At 42.0% G+C, this 19,868-nt stretch overlaps 1 protein-coding gene across 1 annotated transcript; it reads right to left on the reverse strand.

Annotated features, from left to right (window-relative positions):
• Positions 1–1,953: 1,953 nt before the first annotated feature.
• On the reverse strand, positions 1,954–4,006 carry LOC134203928 (ATP-binding cassette sub-family G member 4-like). Its single transcript, XM_062678765.1, has 5 exons — positions 3,846–4,006; positions 3,486–3,784; positions 2,836–3,429; positions 2,613–2,778; positions 1,954–2,555 (listed from the first exon to the last, which is right to left on the reverse strand). The coding sequence occupies exons 1-5, from the start codon at positions 3,949–3,951 to the stop codon at positions 1,954–1,956; spliced, it is 1,767 nt and encodes a 588-aa protein (XP_062534749.1). The 5' UTR covers positions 3,952–4,006.
• Positions 4,007–19,868: the final 15,862 nt, after the last annotated feature.

Here is a 19,868-nt window from a genome sequence, read left to right on the forward strand (position 1 = left end):
ATTCCCTTCAGGAATCCGAGATTCCCGTCAGGAATCCGAGATTCCCGTCAGGAATCCGAGATTCCGTCAGGAATCCGAGATTCCCGTCAGGAATCCGAGATTCCCGTCAGAATCCGAGATTCCGTCAGGAATCCGAGATTCCCGTCAGGAATCCGAGATTCCGTCAGAACTGAGATTCCGTCAGGAATCCGAGATTCCCGTCAGGAATCCGAGATTCCCGTCAGGAATCCGAGATTCCCGTCAGGAATCTGAGATTCCGTCAGGAATCCGAGATTCCGTCAGGAATCCGAGATTCCCGTCAGGAATCCGGAGATTCCGTCAGGAATCCGAGATTCCGTCAGGAATCCGAGATTCCGTCAGGAATCCGAGATTCCGTCAGGAATCTGAGATTCCGTCAGGAATCCGAGATTCCCGTCAGGACTCCAGGGCTCCCGTCAGGAATCCGAGTTTCCCTTCGGGGATGCGCGATCCCCGACAGGAATCCGAGATCCCCGTCAGGAATCCGAGATTCCCGTCAGGGAACCGAGATTCCCGTCAGAATCCGAGATTCCGTCAGAATCCGAGATTCCGTCAGGAATCCGAGATTCCGTCAGAATCCGAGATTCCCGTCAGGAACTGAGATTCCCGTCAGGAATCCGAGATTCCCGTCAGAAATCCGAGATTCCCATCAGAAATCCGAGATTCCCGTCAGAAATCCGAGATTCCCGTCAGAAATCCGAGATTCCCGTCAGAAATCCGAGATTCCCGTCAGAAATCCGAGATTCCCGTCAGAAATCCGAAATTCCCGTCAGGAATCCGAGATTCCCGACAGGAATCCGAGATTCCCGACAGGAATCCGAGATTCCCGACAGGAATCCGAGATTCCCGACAGGAATCCGAGATTCCCGACAGGAATCCGAGATTCCCGACAGGAATCCGAGATTCCCGACAGGAATCCGAGATTCCCGACAGGAATCCGAGATTCCCGACAGGAATCCGAGATTCCCGACAGGAATCCGAGATTCCCGACAGGAATCCGAGATTCACGCCACGAGTCAGAGTTTCCGGCAGGAATCCAAGATTCCCGTCAGAAACATCTTGTATATTTTTTTCGAGATATATATCCGAGATTTTCGTCAGTCTGAGATTCCTGCCAGGAACCCCAGAAAACCACCAAGTGTCTGAGATTTCCTCCACGGGGCCCTCCTTAGCCGTGCGGTAAGACGCGCGGCTAAAAAGCAAGAGATAATGCTGAGGGTGGCTGGGTTCGATTCCCGGTGCCGGTCTAGGCAATTTTTGGATTGGAAATTGTATCGACTTCTCTTGGCATAAAAGTATCATCGTGCTGGCCTCATGATATACGAATGCTAAAATGGTTACCTGGCTTAGAATCCTCGTAGTAAATAACTGTGGAAGTGCTTAATAAACACTAAGCTGCGATGTGGCTCTGTCCCAGTGTGGGGATGTAATGCCAATAAGAAGAAGAAGAAGACAAAAGATTTTCGCCAGAAAACCGAGATTCACGCCAAGAATCCAACAATCCCGCTAGGAACCCAAAATGTCTGCCAGGTATAAGTATTTTTGCCAGGATTTCGAGAATTTCGCCAGGAATACAAGGCTCCTTCCAGACTTGCGGCAAACGGCTTATGAATCATCATAATTAAACTCAAGAATCCATAGAATAAGCACCGGCTTATTCGCTGTGGTTATGTTATTGTATTCAATCAAAATAATTGGATGATGCAAAAGAATCTATTTCAGCTGAAGCAGCAGCTAGAGCTTCACAAATTTAATAATGAACTTTGTTTCGACAAAATGCATATTAAGGTATCAAAAAAGTAAACGATGGTAAAACAACAGAACTAATACGTTGGGTAGACATAACTAACTGTGACTGTTAAATCAATGGAATATATCAATTGGAATTTCGGAAGAACATTCAAAGTGATCTTTTAAGAAAATAAGTTTACTTCATTACTTGAACCGTCTTAATCTAACTACAAAAGCAATATAAATTGCCACCAATAAAATACTTATGATTCCTGAAAGAATGGCCACGTTTCTCCCAAATCCGTAAGGATCAATATCGAACTGCTCCAAAATACTGGCGGGTTTCTTATAGTAGCAATAAATTTGTGCGCACTTGAGATTCTCCCTTCCATATCCGTACACTGCCTGCATCGCACCATGGAACAGATACTGAAAGAACGACACATCGCTCATCGGCTTCAGATATGGCACCAAATCCTTGGAGTTGATGAAGAATCCCGAGAATATGATCGGCACTATGCAGGCATTGGCAACGACGAAATTTTGCGTTTTCATGCTGAAGCAGATCCCCGCGAATACGCCAATGTACTGCCCGATGACTCCGCCGCAGAATACCATCAACCAAACCATGGCGAACCGATGTAGCTCTAGGGGTTGCCCGGATATGTAGTAGAAGGAAGGGAGCATCAGAAGAGGACAAATGATTTGCAGCGGGAGATCGTTCAGTAGCTTGGAAAAGAAGTACGCCTCACGAGAGTACCAGTTGTTGGCGATTTCCTTGATGGTGACGTTTGCTTCCTCGGTGTCTGTTAAAAAGAACCATGTTAAATTATTGTTCTTATGGGAAATTCAAAACTTATTACAATTTATCACAGCCATGGCGTTACAGAAGTAGACGATTGCGAAAATCTGAAAGAAGCAGCTGGCATTGGCAATCACTTTACTGCCGTCATTTCCTATATCATAGTGTACTATGCCGAAAACTAATCCTAAAGCTATGTACAGTCCAACTCGTACTTTCAAGAAAAACTGTTTTGAACAAAAAAAATCAAATTATAAATATGCATGTTTACGAGAACGTCATACCTCATCCTTAGCCGTAGAGATCGCAGATCTTTTGAGCAATACTAAAAACTGATACCAAAACGGAACTTGGTAACGCCTAACGGCTACATCCGGTCTATTCGTAGTGGGACTCGAAGGTCCCCCTTCGAACAGTTCCCTCATTTCTGCATTCGTCCGTACGATCATTGCTTCTTTTGAATCGTGGTCTTCTGATGTAAGAACCTCGATGGCAAAATCCGCTGGGTTGTAGTACTCTGGGCAATGGAAGCCTGCCGATTCCAGAGTTGGGATCATACCATCGATAGTTCCGAAGTATAAGCATCGTCCTTTGACCAGCAGATATACATCGTCGAACAATTGAAACAAACTGGATGCGGGTTGATGAATAGTGCAAACAATCGTACGGCCTCCCATAGCCAAGGACTTCAAATGGGATATGATTTGCGTTGAAGCCACACTGTCGAGCCCACTTGTTGGTTCATCTAATAGCATTACGGCTGGGTTGGTGATTAGTTCCACTGCAACCGATAGCCTTTTTTGTTCTCCACCGGACAAGTTCTTTACCAGCGTTGATGAACTGTTCTCCAGTCCTAGTAGTTGTAGAATTTCTTTGATCTAAAATCGATATGAATATAAACGAATTAGGCAATCAACTACCCGATGTTCCTTACCTTGATTCTTTTCTCTTTGGTGTTTGTGCGTCGAGGCATCTTCATATCTACGGCGTAAGTCATAGTTCCTCGAACCGTCAAATAGTTCAGTAAAGGACAATCCTGCTCCACGTAGACACTTCGAGGATCATTCTCTTCAACGGGTTCGTCTCCAATTACAATCGATCCACTCAATCCATATAGGTTCATCCCAGCCAATACATTCAACAGCGACGACTTCCCCGCCCCGGATGGTCCCATCAAAGCCACCAGCCTTCCATGTTTGAATTTCCCCGATACGTCGCTGAGAATTTCCTTCCCTGCAACAGAACACTCTACAATTAGGCATTAATTGATCATCAACCAGTGAATCACACCAACCGTCAACCGTGTAGAAAACATTACGGAACTTTAATGTCGATGGTACAAAATTGAGCTGCGGCTTTGTCACCAGTTCGTACTCCTCATCGGCGGGCATGCTGTCCATTTGTTCACAATTCAAATGCCGCTGTAGCGAACAGTTCAACCGTTGATCGGTGATTGCTTTTCATTGGAGCACCAACCTGAACGATCAACGCATCACTTATTGCTAATTAATGGCAAACATAAGATCAACTATTGTAGGTATGCCAACTGGTCAACTTGTACAACATTTAATTCTTTTACTATATTTCGTGTATAAGCAATTTAATGGAAGATATCACATCACTCTAAACTTTTTGTCAATAGTTCAGTTGGTTCTATAGATGCAGTGTTTTCCACTTTTGGAGTCTAATTACCTTGACCGTTTAATCGAGCCAATATTTTCAGTATCAACAAACGACGAACACCTCTGATTAGTGTATGGCCTGCTGCACGTGTTCATGTGGACTGACGGTCGATACGATTCAAACGCGAACCTCTATGGTGTTAGCTGGCGATCGTCTATGAGCTCCACGTGCACAATGGTATATAGTTGAACATCGGGTAAATAAGTTTCCGTACTGGATGGGAGAGTAAATCTGCTGTTTATTTTTCCCGAGTGCAAGTGCAGTTGCACTTGTTCGCCTGCCAATTTCGGACGCGTTCGTTGATGACGAATCAGTTGACTGCTGGCTGGGAGTTTCTGAGATCAGTTCATGATGTCACAGCACAGCATCACGTCACTGGTAAATAAGGCTGACTACTGGATAGGTCAAACGTCGTTCAGTATGTTATGAATGATTGGATAATAATGCTGATTGTTTTCCCATGGGAAATGGAAATACCGTTTGTAATGCATTACAGATGTATAATAGCCTAATACGAAGACAGTTATGAAACAAAAGGGTTTATGAAAATTTCGTAGAATAAAATGATGTTAGGATACTCATTTTATTGTAATTGAAGTAGGGACATTCTTTTGTACACAGCCAGAAATATTTTGTGATTTTTCTTTTTTCTTTTTATGCACATATTTGAAGCATGATAATAAACGCAAAAATAGTACGGGCGCTTAATTTTAAATCGAAATTAATTGAAAATTACACAATCATTTTTAAACGCTGGAATTTTTTTTTTAATGAGATAAATTAATAATTGAATGAATTTAACCTTCCTGTTTGGGTCCTCGGGACCGTAAATGATAAACATGGCCTTTAAGGGCATGTACGGGTTACGGCTCCACCCCAGTACCCCCTGAATCCCAGTACACCCTGAATGCCATTACCCTGAAGGCCACTACCCTGAATGGGACAGTGCCCTGAAAGTCATTACCCTGAATGGGACACTACTTTCGAAATCCATTACTCCTGAAAGGCAATTATCCTGAAAACATTTCGAATCTATTGTGTATTCTATTATTATGTTTAACACCAAGAGATATCGATGAATCGCAACAGTTTTTAACCAACCAGTTTAACCAACGGTTTTGATTTTTCTTCTAATTAGCTTTAATTGTCATTCCTATCATTATGACCTGGAAAAGTACTATTCTACGAAATTGAGTAAGAGATAATTTTTTCCAACAGAACGCGTTTTCCGGTATAAAGCGAACAGAGGAGATGATGCCTTGTTTTAATGAACGAGTTTGCCCGGTATAAGGTGCATAACAGAGTAAATATGATCTTTTTTAATAAACGCGTTTGTCCGGTATAAGGCATACAGAGGAGATGATGCCTTCTTTGAGTGGACGCGTTTGCCCGATATAAGGCAGACACAGGAGATGATGCCTTCTTCGAATGGACGCTTTTGCCCGGTATAAGGCAGACAGAGGAGATGATGCCTTCTTTAAATGGACGTGTTTGCCGGGTATAAGACAAACATATGAGAGGATGCTTTCTTTAAATGCACGCGTTTGCCTGGTATAAGGCAGACAGAAGAGATGATGCCTTCTTTAAATGCACGCATTTGCCCGGTATAAGGTAGACAGAGGAGATGATGCCTTCTTTAAATAGACGCGTTTTCCCGGTATAAGGCAGACAGAGGAGATGATACTACCTTTTAATGAACGTGCTTATACCTCGATAAGGTACACAGAGGAAATACTGCCTTTTAAAAAGGAACGTTTGCTCGATAGAAGGCGAAACGAGATGATGCCTTCTTAAAGTCAATGCAACTTCCCGAAGACAAAAAAGATCCCTCTCTCACTCTCATACACAAACTCTCACTCACTCACTTCTTCTGTCTCACTAATTATTACTCATTCACCCACTCTCATCCATTCACCCAATTTTACTCACTTAACCACTCTTACTCACTCATCCACTTTTATTCATTCATTTACGTTCAATCATTCGCCTCTTTCTCGCTCACTCACTCACTCACTCTTACTCGTTTACTCTTACCGCTCGCTCACTCCACTCACTCACTCTTACTCACTCACTAAATCACTCCACTCACTCTTACTCATCCATTCACCCCCCTCGTCGATTTTTTGAGATTTAGACCACGCTGCATCCAGAATCCGTTGCTTTTACTACAGCGACCAAGGAACAACTTCTACCTTGTTGCCCTAGTAGCCATGCTGACGTGGACCGCAATTGCCTCCAACTCTCGCGTTGTGCATGAAAACTTGCTGCATAATCTCCCCTGCCATTCAGGAATCTTCAAAAAGTGCCATACGAGTGGAACGGGATCTTACGGAGTAAGAATACTTAGTTCAATATTGCATTAAACAGTTTCAGTTTCAATTATTGTTCATTCATAAGATTGAGTAACATTTTTCATTGAAATGAAGTATCAACTTGAAATAATGACTAATTCAAAATTGGCTCATTCGAAAAGTGTCCCATTAGGGGTAATGGCATTCGGGTAGTGATTCATTCGGCGTTGTGGCGTTCGGGGTAGTGGCCTTCGGGGTAATGGCATTATGGGTAATGGAATTATGGGTAGTGTCGTAGAGTCACGGGTTACTATTGGCTTAATATCGAGCCCAGTTATATTGGTAGATCCATTCGTCTGAATTCCAGAATTATTTGGAGAGCTTAGAACATCCGGTTAGGACATATCTGGCTCCACCCCAGTACCCTGAATGCCAGTACCCCGAAAGCTATTACCCCGAAGGCCACTACCCCGAATGGGACAGTTCCCCGAAAACCATTACCCCGAATAGGACACTACCCCGAAATCCATTACCCCGAATCCAAAACGACAATCTTTGCAAAGAATAAAAAAGAGTTAGAGTTACTTGGGAAACGCATTGAAGATTTAACCAACAAACTAATATTCCACGAAATATAGTAAGGGGGTGATAATGTCTCTTTCAATAGGACGTGTTTGCAGAGGAGATAATGCTTTCTTCAAATCAACACGTTTGCCCGGTATAAGGCGAACAGAGGAGATGATGCCTTCTTCAAATGAATGCGCTTGCCCGGTATAAGGCGATCAAAGGAGATAATGCCTTCTTTAAATGTGCGCGTCGTGGAATCGTGGGTTCTTAGATCAATTTTGCATGAAAAGCAGCCATAAAAGGATGTTGTATTTAGGTTTTAAAATTAAAATTTCTAAAAAATTTTAATAGATATATCCAGAGAACAATAAGTAGACGATAAGTGAATCATATTCCTTGAATCCAACGTGTTGAAAGCGGCAATAAACACAGTAATAAAGCAGCTATTGCAAGCTTTCATGTCCTTTCACGGAATAAAAATTGGTAAAATTTTTGCAGCATGATGAAAGGGGCATGATTCGCGTTTCTAAAGAGAATGAGAGGGGCAGATATGTAAACATCGCGTGACATTTCTCATTGAAATTGAGAAATTGCAGTACTGCTCTTTATCACTACTCTCTCTTCACTCACTCACTCTTACTCACTCATTCACTCTTGCTCACTCTTACTCACTCTCTCATTCTTACCACTTACCACTTACTCTTACTCGCTCACTCACTCACTTTTACTCATGCACTCATTCTTACTCACTTTCTCACTCACTTCAACTTACTCACTCACTCACTCTTGCTCACACAAGTTCATTCTTACTTACTCAATCACTTGTGCTTACTCATTCGTTCACTCGCTCTTATTCATTTTCTTACTATAACTCACTCTCTCTCTTACTTACTCAATTAATCTTACTCATCTCGATCACCACTCTTACTCACTCACTCTAACTCACTAACCCACTCACTCACTCGCTCTTACTCAATCACTCGCTTTTACCCATTCGCTCACTCACTATTCCTCTCTCACCTTCTAAATCACTCACTCACCCTTATTCACTCTTACTCATTCACTCACTATTACTCATTGCTAACTCACTCTTACTCACTCCTACTCACTCACTCTCTCTTACTTACTCGATTAGACTAACTCACTCACTCATTCAATCATAGATTATAAGAATTGGATCATGCTTCATCCGGAAATCGGTGCTTTTACTATAGCGACCAAGGAGCAACATCAACCTTGCTGCCTTTGTAGCCTTGCTGACGTGGACCGCAGTTAACCGCATTGGGTGCAATTGACCTCCTCAATCGTCAAATCTGAAATACATGTAAGTTGGCGGCTATTACTGCTCGCTGAATATTGGATACTTAGTTCTATACTGCGTTGAAACAGTTCCAGGTGAAGGGCCAACTATTGTTGATTCATATGAATTCTGAATAAATTTTTATTGAGTTACATTTTTTTCATCGAAATGAAGTATAAACTTGAAATAGGGACCTATTCGGGGTACTGGCTAATTCGGGGTAGTGTCCCATTCGGGGTAATGTTATTCGGGGTAGTGACTTATTCGGGGTAATGGCATTCGGGGTAGTGGCCTTCTGGGTATTGGCATTATGGGTAATTAAATTATGGGTAGTGTCATAGAGTCGACATATCTAGATCATAAATTATGCGCATGGCCTTCAAGGGTCTATATGGACACCAAGGGTTGCTATTGATTCCTTACCAAACTTAATTGGGCTGGTAGATCATGGCTCTGAAATTCAGAATGGTTTGGAGAACCTAGAACATCTGTAGATATAATATTGTCTGCATTCATGATTCGTCATCACTGAAATAGTAGTGGCCTGACGATCCTTCCTCCGACGGTTACAGAATGTAGGTGTGGCCGATCGACAATCAGGTCAGTCTCGGAAAATTTATGAGCTAACGATTATTTTGGTATATGAACATGTGAAGAAATGCCTGAGATATTGCTAAGTCAAATCCGGATCAATATGACCCGAACACCGTAAGTGTGAGTTTTTTCTGAGCACTGTAGCAAGGTTAAATTTACACGACAACTATTACATCAATTACAGTAAAATCTCCCTAACTCGGTGTTCTGTAACCATCATGTTAACCTCGCTAGCTCGTTGCTGTCAGAAACGCTTCCCATGCACGATATGCACGGTCTCAGGCCATTTTTTCGAATGCCGTTGGGCCAAATATTTAGGTTCTGAGAAGTATGATGTGAAAAGTGAGAAGCAGAAAATGAGAAGTGAGTAGTGAGCAGTGAGACGTGAGAAGTGAAAAGTGAAAAGTGAGTAATGAGAAATCAATCGTCTAAGACGAGTTAAGTAACCTCCCATTTAATGCAGGCTACTTAACTCGTCTTAGAATAATGTATACATTCCACTAAAGAGCTTAAAATATTTTTTTGAATATGAGAAATGAAAAATTAGATGTGAGAAGCGAAAATGCAAGAAGAATAAATGGCAAAGTGTGAAGTAAGAAGGAGAGATAAGAAGTTGGAAGTAAAAATGAAAAGTAAGACGTAAGGAGTACAGAATTGAAAAGTGAGAAGTGCTTAGTGAGCTTTCTTTGTATTATTTTCTTTCTTTTCTTTTCCTTTATTTCTTCTTCTTCTTTCTTCCTTCTACTTTCTTCTGCATTCTTCCTTTTTTCTCTTTCTCTCGTTAGAAAGAAGTGAGAAGTGAAAAGTAAGAAGTGATAAGTGCGAATTGAAAATGGAGAAGTAAGAAGTGAGTAGTGAGCAGTGAGAAGAGAGATGTGAAAAGTGATAACTGAGAAATAAGACTTGATAAATTTAAAGCGAGAAGTGATAAATGAAAAGTAAAAGTAGGAAGTGAGAAGTAAGAAGTAAGATGAGAAAGATGTGAGGAAAGTGCTGAGTGGTGAGGGGAGGGGGAGAAGCGAAAAGCGAGAAAATAAAAGTGAGAACTGAGGCCCAAGGAGTGAGAAGTTATATGTGACTGTGAGAAGTGAGATGTTATAATTGAAGTTGTGAAATTCTTTCCAGCTTCCTTCGTTCCTCTGTTTGCTCTCGTCATTTTTCTTCATTCTTGTTACTATTTTCTTTTTTTCTCTTCCTTTTCCCCTTTTCCTTCACCCTTTCTCTTCTTTCTTCTTCTATCTTCGATATCCCTTCCTTTTCCGTTTTCCTTCTTCCTTGGTCTTTTTCATCTTCCTTTTGACGTAAACTACGTCTAAGGGGAAGACTCGGATACAGGGTGTAAAATGAAAATTTCAAAATTGGAGACCGTCACGAAATCATGTAAGATTTGTAACATTAATAAGTCCTTTATCAATATATATCAATATATATATCAACCGATTCATAAATTCTCCACCAATTTGCCAGTACTATTGGAACTTTTGAGTATCATCGCTCAACGATTGAAAGTTTTAGTTCCTTCATGCATCATTCATCCCCTATGGAGTGCGTTCCAATCCTTGGTAATTGCCTACTTTTAGGGTCTTATCAATTTTTGAAGTGAGGTCTATGAATATAGATGGTGGGGTCCCTACTCCCTCACGTGGGAGATACTGCTAAAGCAGGGTAGTAGTGTGGGTGGGATAGTACACCCGATTCTGTTTTTACACGGAATTTTTTTACACGACCGTGTAAAAAAAATCCCATGCAAATTTTTTGCAAAATTGCTCCATTTTGCCTGATTCGTCGTAAAATCATAAAACTTTTTTTACACGGATTTTCAAATTTTGAACTGAAAACTTTTTTTAAAAGGAACGCATCCCCCGTGTAAAAAAAAGAATCGGGTGTACCTTCTCTTGTATATAGAGCGGAATAATTGGTTCAGTGTATTATATTTGGTTTTACGTAGTTTACGTCGAGCGGTCGTGTCTTGTATACAACCCCAAATTTTTTTTCCTTCTTCTTACTGTCGTATATCTCACCACTCTCTACTCACTTGGTACATTTTGCAGCTCAAAACAATAAATGAGTTCTGATTGCAAATCCATCCATACTCATCTCGAGCGGTCTACTTCAGATTTATTTATAACTGTTCTCCACCTAGAGTGTGCCAAAGTAACATTCATTATTTGCGCCATTGATCAACCGTTGTCACTGATGTATGTGCAAATTTACATTGATGCAACTATTGTTGAAATGTTTTGAAAGGGACTCAGCTGAATTTTGGTCAGAACGCCACTAGTTACATACTATTATCATTCCTCATTTCTCACTGTAAATTACGCGTTCTATCCACGGAGACAGGTGTGTGCTGTACGATTTCAGGATCTTGCGCGTCGGAGGGTGGAGCCTCAGGCTCGGCCACATTCAGGATCCCGCCAACGACACCAGACACTCAAAAACCTCACAGTACAATACCACAAAGCTAGTAGACAGGCACTTTATTATTGGCAATTTCTCACCTTTTGACCAATAATTACTAACTTATAAGTTTTAGAATTGTTTTATTATTTTAGAATAAGTTAGATTAAGTACATTTAATTTGTTTCTGGATGGCTTGAAGTTCTTGAAAAAAGTGTGTCGAGTTTTCTAGATGTTCATGCATGGCATACTATACCAGGCGGTATAAATTTCCACTGTACACCTCTAACGCTCGAGGAACTTTCGATCTGCGGCTGATCGAGTGTTTTTACCAGTGTCTTTAACTCTTGGTCATCACCGGTGAAGTTAGTCCCATTATTGATCATGATGAACTGCGGTAGACCACGGATAGCCATGAAACATCGTATGGCCATTAAACAGCTATTCGTATGGAGTGACGGCACAATCTCCAGATGTACTGCTCTTAATGTCATACAGGTAAACAGCACTATCCATCTCTTCTCTAGATGACGGCCGACCTTCACAGATCGGATCTTGAGTATACGGTGGCATTCCTTGACGTTATTGATGACTGCCTCTGATGTGCGTTCGCAATGTGATACATACGAATTATCAATGTTGAAAACGGATCCAGGTAGAATCACGGGGTTGTTTACTTCGAACGTCTGGTTGTTATCTTGAACACGACCTCGCATGCGGATGATTTCATTGTGGAAAAATGGGGAATACGTTCTCAATCGGCTGTTAGCTTTCACATATCCTGTCTTCTTCAGATTAAACAGCTCTGGTCCAAAGACTTCAGCTTGTACTTTCTTGTACCAATTATTTCTAGCGTCGGATATTTCTTGAACAGATATCGTTAAACGATCAGGTTTCTCGAATCTTGGCAATACTAACAGTTCTCTCATTTTCAGGTAGTATGCGGTTGATCTGATCGGTTGATCTGATCAGTTGATCTAAAATCTGAAAATCTTGAAATATCGGGCAGCTCAATCGATGCTTCTTCGTGTACAGTGTAATCCATTCATCTGGGAACTAGTCCGTCGGAATTTCATCGTCCCAACCGGATTGCAACCGCCACAGTTCTTGGTAGATAATATTCACTTGTATCGTTATTGGACTGAGAAAACTAAGTGGATCAAAGATACTCATCATGCACCTCAACAGCTGCTGTTTTGTTGGAATGGATTGCCACTTTGGAAACACTCATCCAGGTTTGAGAAAGTCAATGGATAAACAAATTCATCGGACTGCAAGTCCCATCTTATTCTGAGAACGCAAACCTCACCTTCTCTACAGCCGGCCACGATTTCAGGATCGAGCGAGTCGATCACAGTTTTGGAATTTGAAGAGAACTTCGCCAACTTGAGTCCGTTTTGCGCGTGAACATTTATCACGCGTTGGATCAGTTCGATTGCCGCTTCTTCAGTGTCAGCGCAGTCTAAATAATCGTCGACATAGTGTTGTTTAACAACTGCTCGTTCGACGCCAGGATACTTTTCTTCCAGTTCCTTCACATTGAAATTCTTTATGAATTGTGCCATCGATGGGGACGAAACCGCCAAGCCAAATATCATAACCTTCATCACGAATACATCTGGTGGAACCGTGCGGTTCATATCACGCCATAGAAACGTTAGAATTTTGATCTTCATGACGGATGCGCACTTAGTGAAACATTTCCCGGATGTCAGCTACGAAAGCTATCTTCTTCATCCTTGCTCGTATCAAGATTGCAAACAGCGGACGAACGAAATCCGGACCTTTCAAGAGCAGATCGTTCAAAGAGAATCCATGCGACTTTGCTTTCGTGTCCATGACCAAACGAAACTTCTCTCCACTCGTCACGCTGAGGCAGATACCAGGTGTTATATTTTTCTGACAGTTCTTCAGGCTCGAGTTTCCTGACATAACCCTTATCGAGGTAGTCTTGAATCTTGCTACAGTATTTTTCTGCAAATTCAGGGTTCGAGTCCATCTTCTTCTCAATGGTTTGAAGCCGGCGCAGAGCTAAAGATTTACTATCCGGGAAGACGAAATTGTTGTATTTGTAAATCTGTCCTACCTCGAAGCGTTCCTCTCGGCATGTGATTGTGCGATTCATGATATCTAGTGCACGTTGATCTCCATCAGCCATTACCGTCTGACTGACCAGAGATATCAAAGTCTTCTCGATGTCATCGTTATCGGTACACAGCAACGCATGTTGACCGCCCGATCCAGCAATGGCAGAGTCAATTACTCCGTGTACGGTCCATCCCAGGTGGCATCGTGTCAACTGTAAACCGTTGAGCGAGTATTGCACAGTCTTCAGAGGTACAATCAGACCCGCGTTGTTCGACCCAATCAGCATACAGGGACGGGCACCTTGAATTGCAGCTAATTTGTCCTCATCCAGCATTGGATACATTCGCTTTACTTTTGCCATGTTGAATTTCAGCGGAGGTAAAGCTATATTGTTAACAGTTTGAATATTCTTCACATCGTACCACTTTGCTTGTTCCGATGGTCCAGATATACGGAATGAAAGCAGCATCGATTGTTCCTCCTTGTGAAATATTCCGTTCGTCCACTTGTACGTTATGGGTGCAATCGGCCCTCGTAGTCCAATAGTCGCAGCAACAGCAGCATCCATCATCAATAGCAAAAGAGCCTTCATCGAAAGCGCGAACACTTCCTTTACATCTTTTGGTCCTCAGTTTTTACCTTGCCGATGCGGAACAGTGTGTTCATGTTCTTCCGTTCACGTTACACACGTTCTCTTTGATGTTCGGTGCGATGGTACCTCGGACTTCTTGTGGATTCGTCGGAATGTACTCGCTCGAAAGCTCGTGATAATTCTTCTTACAGATCGAACACTTCTTATCGGACTTTGCAGTTCCGTCGGGCATGGTCCGACTTCAGGCATATATAGCAAACCTTGCAGGAATTTGCGGTAGACCGACGCTGAGCAACCGACAGTTTGATGAAACTGTTCAAACTTCTCCTTGCATAAGGGAAGTTTGAACTTGCTGAGCACAAGGGACATTTTCTGGTTTCTTCGTTGTTGCGACTGGTAATGTTTATTGCCATCGGTTTTTCCTTCGGTTGGTAGCCGGACGTTTTGGCGTTGAACACAGGGTTGAGACTTGCAAGGTAATTGTTTATCTCATCCTCCAACCAACGAGAGAAAGTTTTGAACTCGATGACTTCGCCTTCTTTCATCAAAGCGGCCTTGTGTCGAACCCACATCTGTTTACTGAAAGCAGGCAGTTTATCAGCCAGGTGACAGATGAGCCCGGGATTCATCAGATAGTTATTCTCGTTTGCCATCGCAATCTTGGTACCAATTACCGCGTTGTAAAAGGTACGAAAGCATTCTATGCTTCCCTCCCTAACGTTCTCCAGATTTCTCAACGCTTCCAGTCTATTCGCAACTACCCATTCGCTCTTTGTATAAGCAAGCCAATCCACAATACGTCGCGATGCGTTGCTATACATACTCGTTCCGTACGTGGTGCTCGATCGATGACTGGAGGTCGACTGCAGCTCAATCTTCCTCATATCACGTTCCATCTTCCGCTTCTAGAACTCAGCCTTCCGATGTTCCGTGTTCAATGCCAGATCATGTTGAATTTGCATCAATTTTCTGTTTCGATACTGTCTCGTTCGATAGAAGTTCACAGCTCAGCCACCTCATTTTGTTCTTCCAACTCCAAGAACTTGATTTGCCTGTCAGTTTTGCTGCTTCGCGTGGTTCCGGATCGATTTGATACTAATCCAGTTTAGCATCATCTGTTACGGCATCGGATACGAACGATTTGTTCTCCAGCACATCGACCTGCTCACCTGTAATGGTCGTGGTGACAACGACGACCATGTTCCAGTGGGTATTCAGATTTTGTTGGTTTTGTGGAGTACAAAGCGAGTTTCGGTATCTCGACGACGTAATTGTCTAACCGTTTGGGTGCAATACCACGATTCTTACGACTAGAGCAGCGTACCTGTTTTTCCATATAAGCCGGTCGGTGGCTTTCGAAGGACCGCTCAGTGAGCTAACGGGCACAGCAGAAGCACCGGCACAACAACTCACCTGTCTGCGGGGGAAGACTGTACGATTTCAGGATGTTCAGACACTCACAAACCTCACAGTACAAGACCATAAAGCTAGCAGACAGGCACTTTACTTTTGGTAATTTCTCACCTTTTGACTAATAATAAGTTGACTAATAACTATAATAAATATATTTTTATAATAACTAATATCTGATAACTAACTTATAAGTTTTAGAATACTACTTTATTTAAGAATAGGTTAGATTAAGTACATTTAATTTGCTCCTGGCTGGCTTGAAGCTCTTGAAAAAAGTGTGTCGATTTTTATAGATTTCCCTGCATGGCATACTTCGATGGTTGTTGAATTGGCACGACACGTGCATGCGGCAGACGTCGACGTCGTGGCTACTTTTATCTCGGACGCCTATGACATCACAGATGTTCCCGCTGCTGCAGTGTTGGCAACACTCACCTCTTCCCGAGTAGACGAAAATAGCTCAATGATATCATTTGTTGATAAGATAGTACAATAAGATATGAACCTGATTGATATAAGGGCAGCAATGACTATGTCCAAAGGCTTAACGATCCCTCCCCAAGCAAATTGCACAGCCCACACGAAGGGAGACCTGATAACGAGAAAGAAGCGTTATATGCACAACTGGAGTAGACATACGATGGATGTCCACTGCGGGACGTCAAAATCGGCATAGGAAGGGAGGAAATGTATAGACCGGTCATCGGTCCGGATAGTCTGCATACCGTATAGAAAGACAAAGGCCAACGATGCCAACGACCATGTTCTAATCGACAGCAAAATCTTGATAGGAAAATTATTTTGAGCTTTTTAGTGGAATGTCTTCACTTGTCATAAGACGAGTTAGTACAATCCCATTGAATTCCACCACTTAATTGTATCTTGACAGATACGTATTTCGACCTCAAATGTAAGGCCGTCTTCAGTGTCTCGTACTTGACTCGACAGATCGAGTCGAGTCAAGTAGGAGACACTGAAGACGGCCTTTATTGATGAGGTCAGCACGTATCTGTCAAGATTAAATGGTGAAATGGAGATAACTCGTCTTATGACAAGTGAGCAAAATCTTCTCCGACATCACGAACGTCCGCACTCATCGCAGTGCGGATATTGAATCCGACCACTACCTTGCTGCAGTATGTCTGCGTCCAAAACTCTCGACGGTGTACAACGGGCGTCGGAGTCGTCCGCCGCGGCTTAACATTGGGCGGCTACAAGACGGTGGACTAGCCCAAGACTACGCGCAGCGGCTGCATGTGGCATTCCCAACGGAAGAGCAATTAAGCGCAGCGTCACTTGAAAGATGGCTGGAGAAATATTCGATCCGCCATTGGACGCACCACCAACCACTACACTAGGCACGGTGCTCCCGGATCAGAGAAACGAATGATATGACGGCGAATGTAAGCTTGTAAGTTGAGGAGAAGAACGCAGCATGGGCGAGATTGCTGCAACACCGCACAAGTGCGAACGAGGCACGATATAAACGGGCGCGGAACAGACAAAATTCGATTAACCGGAGGAAAAAGCGCCAGCAGGAAGATCGGTACCGCGAAGAGACGGAGAAACTGTACCGCGCTAATAACGCACGAAAGTTCTATGAGAAGTTAAACCGTTCACGTAAAGGGCCACATGCCACAGCCCGATATATGTAAGGACATAAACGGAACCTTCTTACAAGCGTGAGGTGATCAGGCCTGGGAATTGTCGCGGTTGTCAGTGACATCTGTCAAGATACATAAAAACATGGTCAGTCAAAAAAACTTGTCAACTTCCAGTTTTCCGTCGCACGACTGGATCCCACGACCAGATGACAACTTTTCCAACCGCGACAATTTGCTTTTTGTTGTATGTCTTGTTAGAGTACCACATCTGCGACAAAAGTGTGACAACGCATACACTTTCGGCTCTGTGCACGACTACAACATTGGTCCCGAAAGTAAGTTATGTCGCATCTTCTGGTTGTCCATCTGCGTGGAGGAGCAATAACAGCGGACAAATTTGAAATATCATACTGAAAGAGCACTTTATAATTAATTATTTCTTTGTTCTCTTGACAGATTTTCTGTTTAGAAATAAGACATTTTATTCAATTTTGCGTTATTACTTACATAATAATACATAAACAAAAAAAAAACAAGTGTATCTTGCACAGAGAAAGATCCCTGATGTAGAATAACTGAACCATTTAACGCAACGCAAGTTTGCTCGCTTTTCACGCGGTTTATGGAGTTTTCGTACTTTTCAAGCGGGTTTTGCATTGATGCTGTTTTTTTAACCGATTTTGTTCACGTGGATTTGAAAAAAAAATCGGAGCATACGAAACAGCGATTTTTGATAAAGTCATTTTTACGCGGTTTTTGTAATTTACCCGGTTTTGACTTACGCAGTACAATCAATCGTCCGCGTAAATATCGACTTCAGTGGATTTTAACCGGTACACCGTTTGTAGCAATTGCCTGATAGACGGTTATTTGACTGCAATATTTTATGTATAAGAGAAATACGGAATTTTCTTTAAGCGTATATCCTACATTAGGGGCAATTAAGGAACATTCGATACATTTTTGATTGATTGGAATTACTGGACGTTAACTTGGGCGGAGTATTAAATTTTAATCGCTAGCCACGCGCTGTTATGGGGCCGTACACTTATAACGGTGCATTTTTTTGTGTTTTTCGAAACCCCCTCCAATGTAATTTTTTTTTCTTACACATTATTTTTTATTTATATGGAGAGTAAGAAAATGATATTACTCCTTTCATAAGTACTTACGTAATAAGTGTACGGTCATGACACGCACATGCGGGCTTGTTCATGCTATGTACAGCGTGATATGTTTTTGGTTTATGATGTTCAAAATACAACAGCTTGTGTGCTCGAGTGTTAATGGCCCGCTTAAAAGATTTCCGGATATAGATAATTTCAAAACCACTCGTGATTTTAAACATACATTTTAGATATGTAATTAAATGTCGCATTTTGCTTAAACAGGAGGAGGAGCTGGACTAAAATCACCCAAAAATTCGACACATTATTATTATTCCGTACATATTAGCCGTTTTTATAATGGGCTCGACTTCAACTGCTTATGAAACCCAGAACCACACCATTTCAGAGGTTTCCCACATTTTGTCATCAATTCATAATGACAACATTTTGCTGACAACGACAACAATTTTTGTCGCGACAAAATTCAAAGGTGACATGACGAACTTTTTTGTCAATAACCATGACAACTATTCTAATCCGTCTGGTTGTGCAAAACCTTAGTCGCGATGGAAAGCGTCACACGACAAATATATCGTAACAAAATAAGTATGTGACAAGATTCAAAATGTCTTGTCGGAGCGAGAGATTAGTAGTACGCTGTATCGAGCTACGTTGGTTAGGTTGTGTTGTCCAGTTTGATGTGACTGTTTTCTCTTTGGTTTTGTCGCATGGTTTTTCTGTATGAAGGTGACAAATCCCAGGCCTGGAGGTGATCCAATGATGGCGGCAGCACTACGAAGAGCACCTGAATGGCGATGTGGCAGTCAACCATTCAGGGTTCCACGAAAGCTTTGTTCATCTGGGACCATTCTCGAATGTCCGAGTCGGTCCAAAGGTTCCGGTTGGGGTTTACATTCCGGTATTATTCAAGATCGGATTTCATTAATTTGCCCTTACCTTTTAAACACCACCCTTGACACCCACATCATAATTTTACATTCGCTTGTCATAAGACATCAGTCTCGAACTGGATAATTGATTTATTCATTAAATCTTGAAGTCGACAGAGAAAAACGTACCGCGTGAATATAGTGACTTTGTTGTACATTGATTAAAGTAATTTATGTTTATGGAACAAACGTGAGTAAAGCGCCAAATACGAAGCTCCTGCATAGCTCTTCGCTATACAAAGAACATTCGATCACGCAGTTAAACGTTGTGTTTGCAGTGCATAAGCATTAAGTAATTAGTACCATTTTAGTTTTCAAATCGAATTGAAAACATTAATTAATTGTGATACCACCATGAAAATAATTTTACGCGCTTCCCATGAATCCACTGCGGACATCAATGCAAAACATCTGATCTCCTACCAAGCATACACACTTAAATCGAGAACTTTGGCTCGGTAATATTTTTTACCGATTTTACCCGGTAAACATGAATTTGAACCGAGAGGTCAGTTAAGTTTGAAAAAAATACTGAGTTTTGTAATAAATTATACCGAGCTCTCAGCAATGCAATATCATTTACAGGATGTCGGTAAAATTGATTACCGAGTTGCTCTGTTCAGCGAATTCGATTCGAAGTTGTCAAAGATAAAATACCGATGACTCAGTGAAAAAAATATATCTTGCTGAGCTTACGGTAATACTTTTACCGAGTTCAGTTCACAC

This window comes from Armigeres subalbatus, unplaced genomic scaffold, assembly GCF_024139115.2.
Source record: "Armigeres subalbatus isolate Guangzhou_Male unplaced genomic scaffold, GZ_Asu_2 Contig297, whole genome shotgun sequence".
NCBI classification, from domain to species: Eukaryota; Metazoa; Arthropoda; class Insecta; order Diptera; family Culicidae; genus Armigeres; species Armigeres subalbatus.

Excerpts from the sequence above, each read along its gene's own strand:
- LOC134203928 (XM_062678765.1), bottom strand. The coding sequence starts at position 3,951 with ATGGACAGCATGCCCGCCGATGAGGAGTACGAACTGGTGACAAAGCCG. Across the intron at positions 3,430-3,485 it reads CCAAAGAGAAAAGAATCAAG|ATCAAAGAAATTCTACAACT; the intron begins GTAAGGAACATC and ends TATCGATTTTAG. Across the intron at positions 2,556-2,612 it reads CGCCATGGCTGTGATAAATT|ACACCGAGGAAGCAAACGTC; the intron begins GTAATAAGTTTT and ends TCTTTTTAACAG.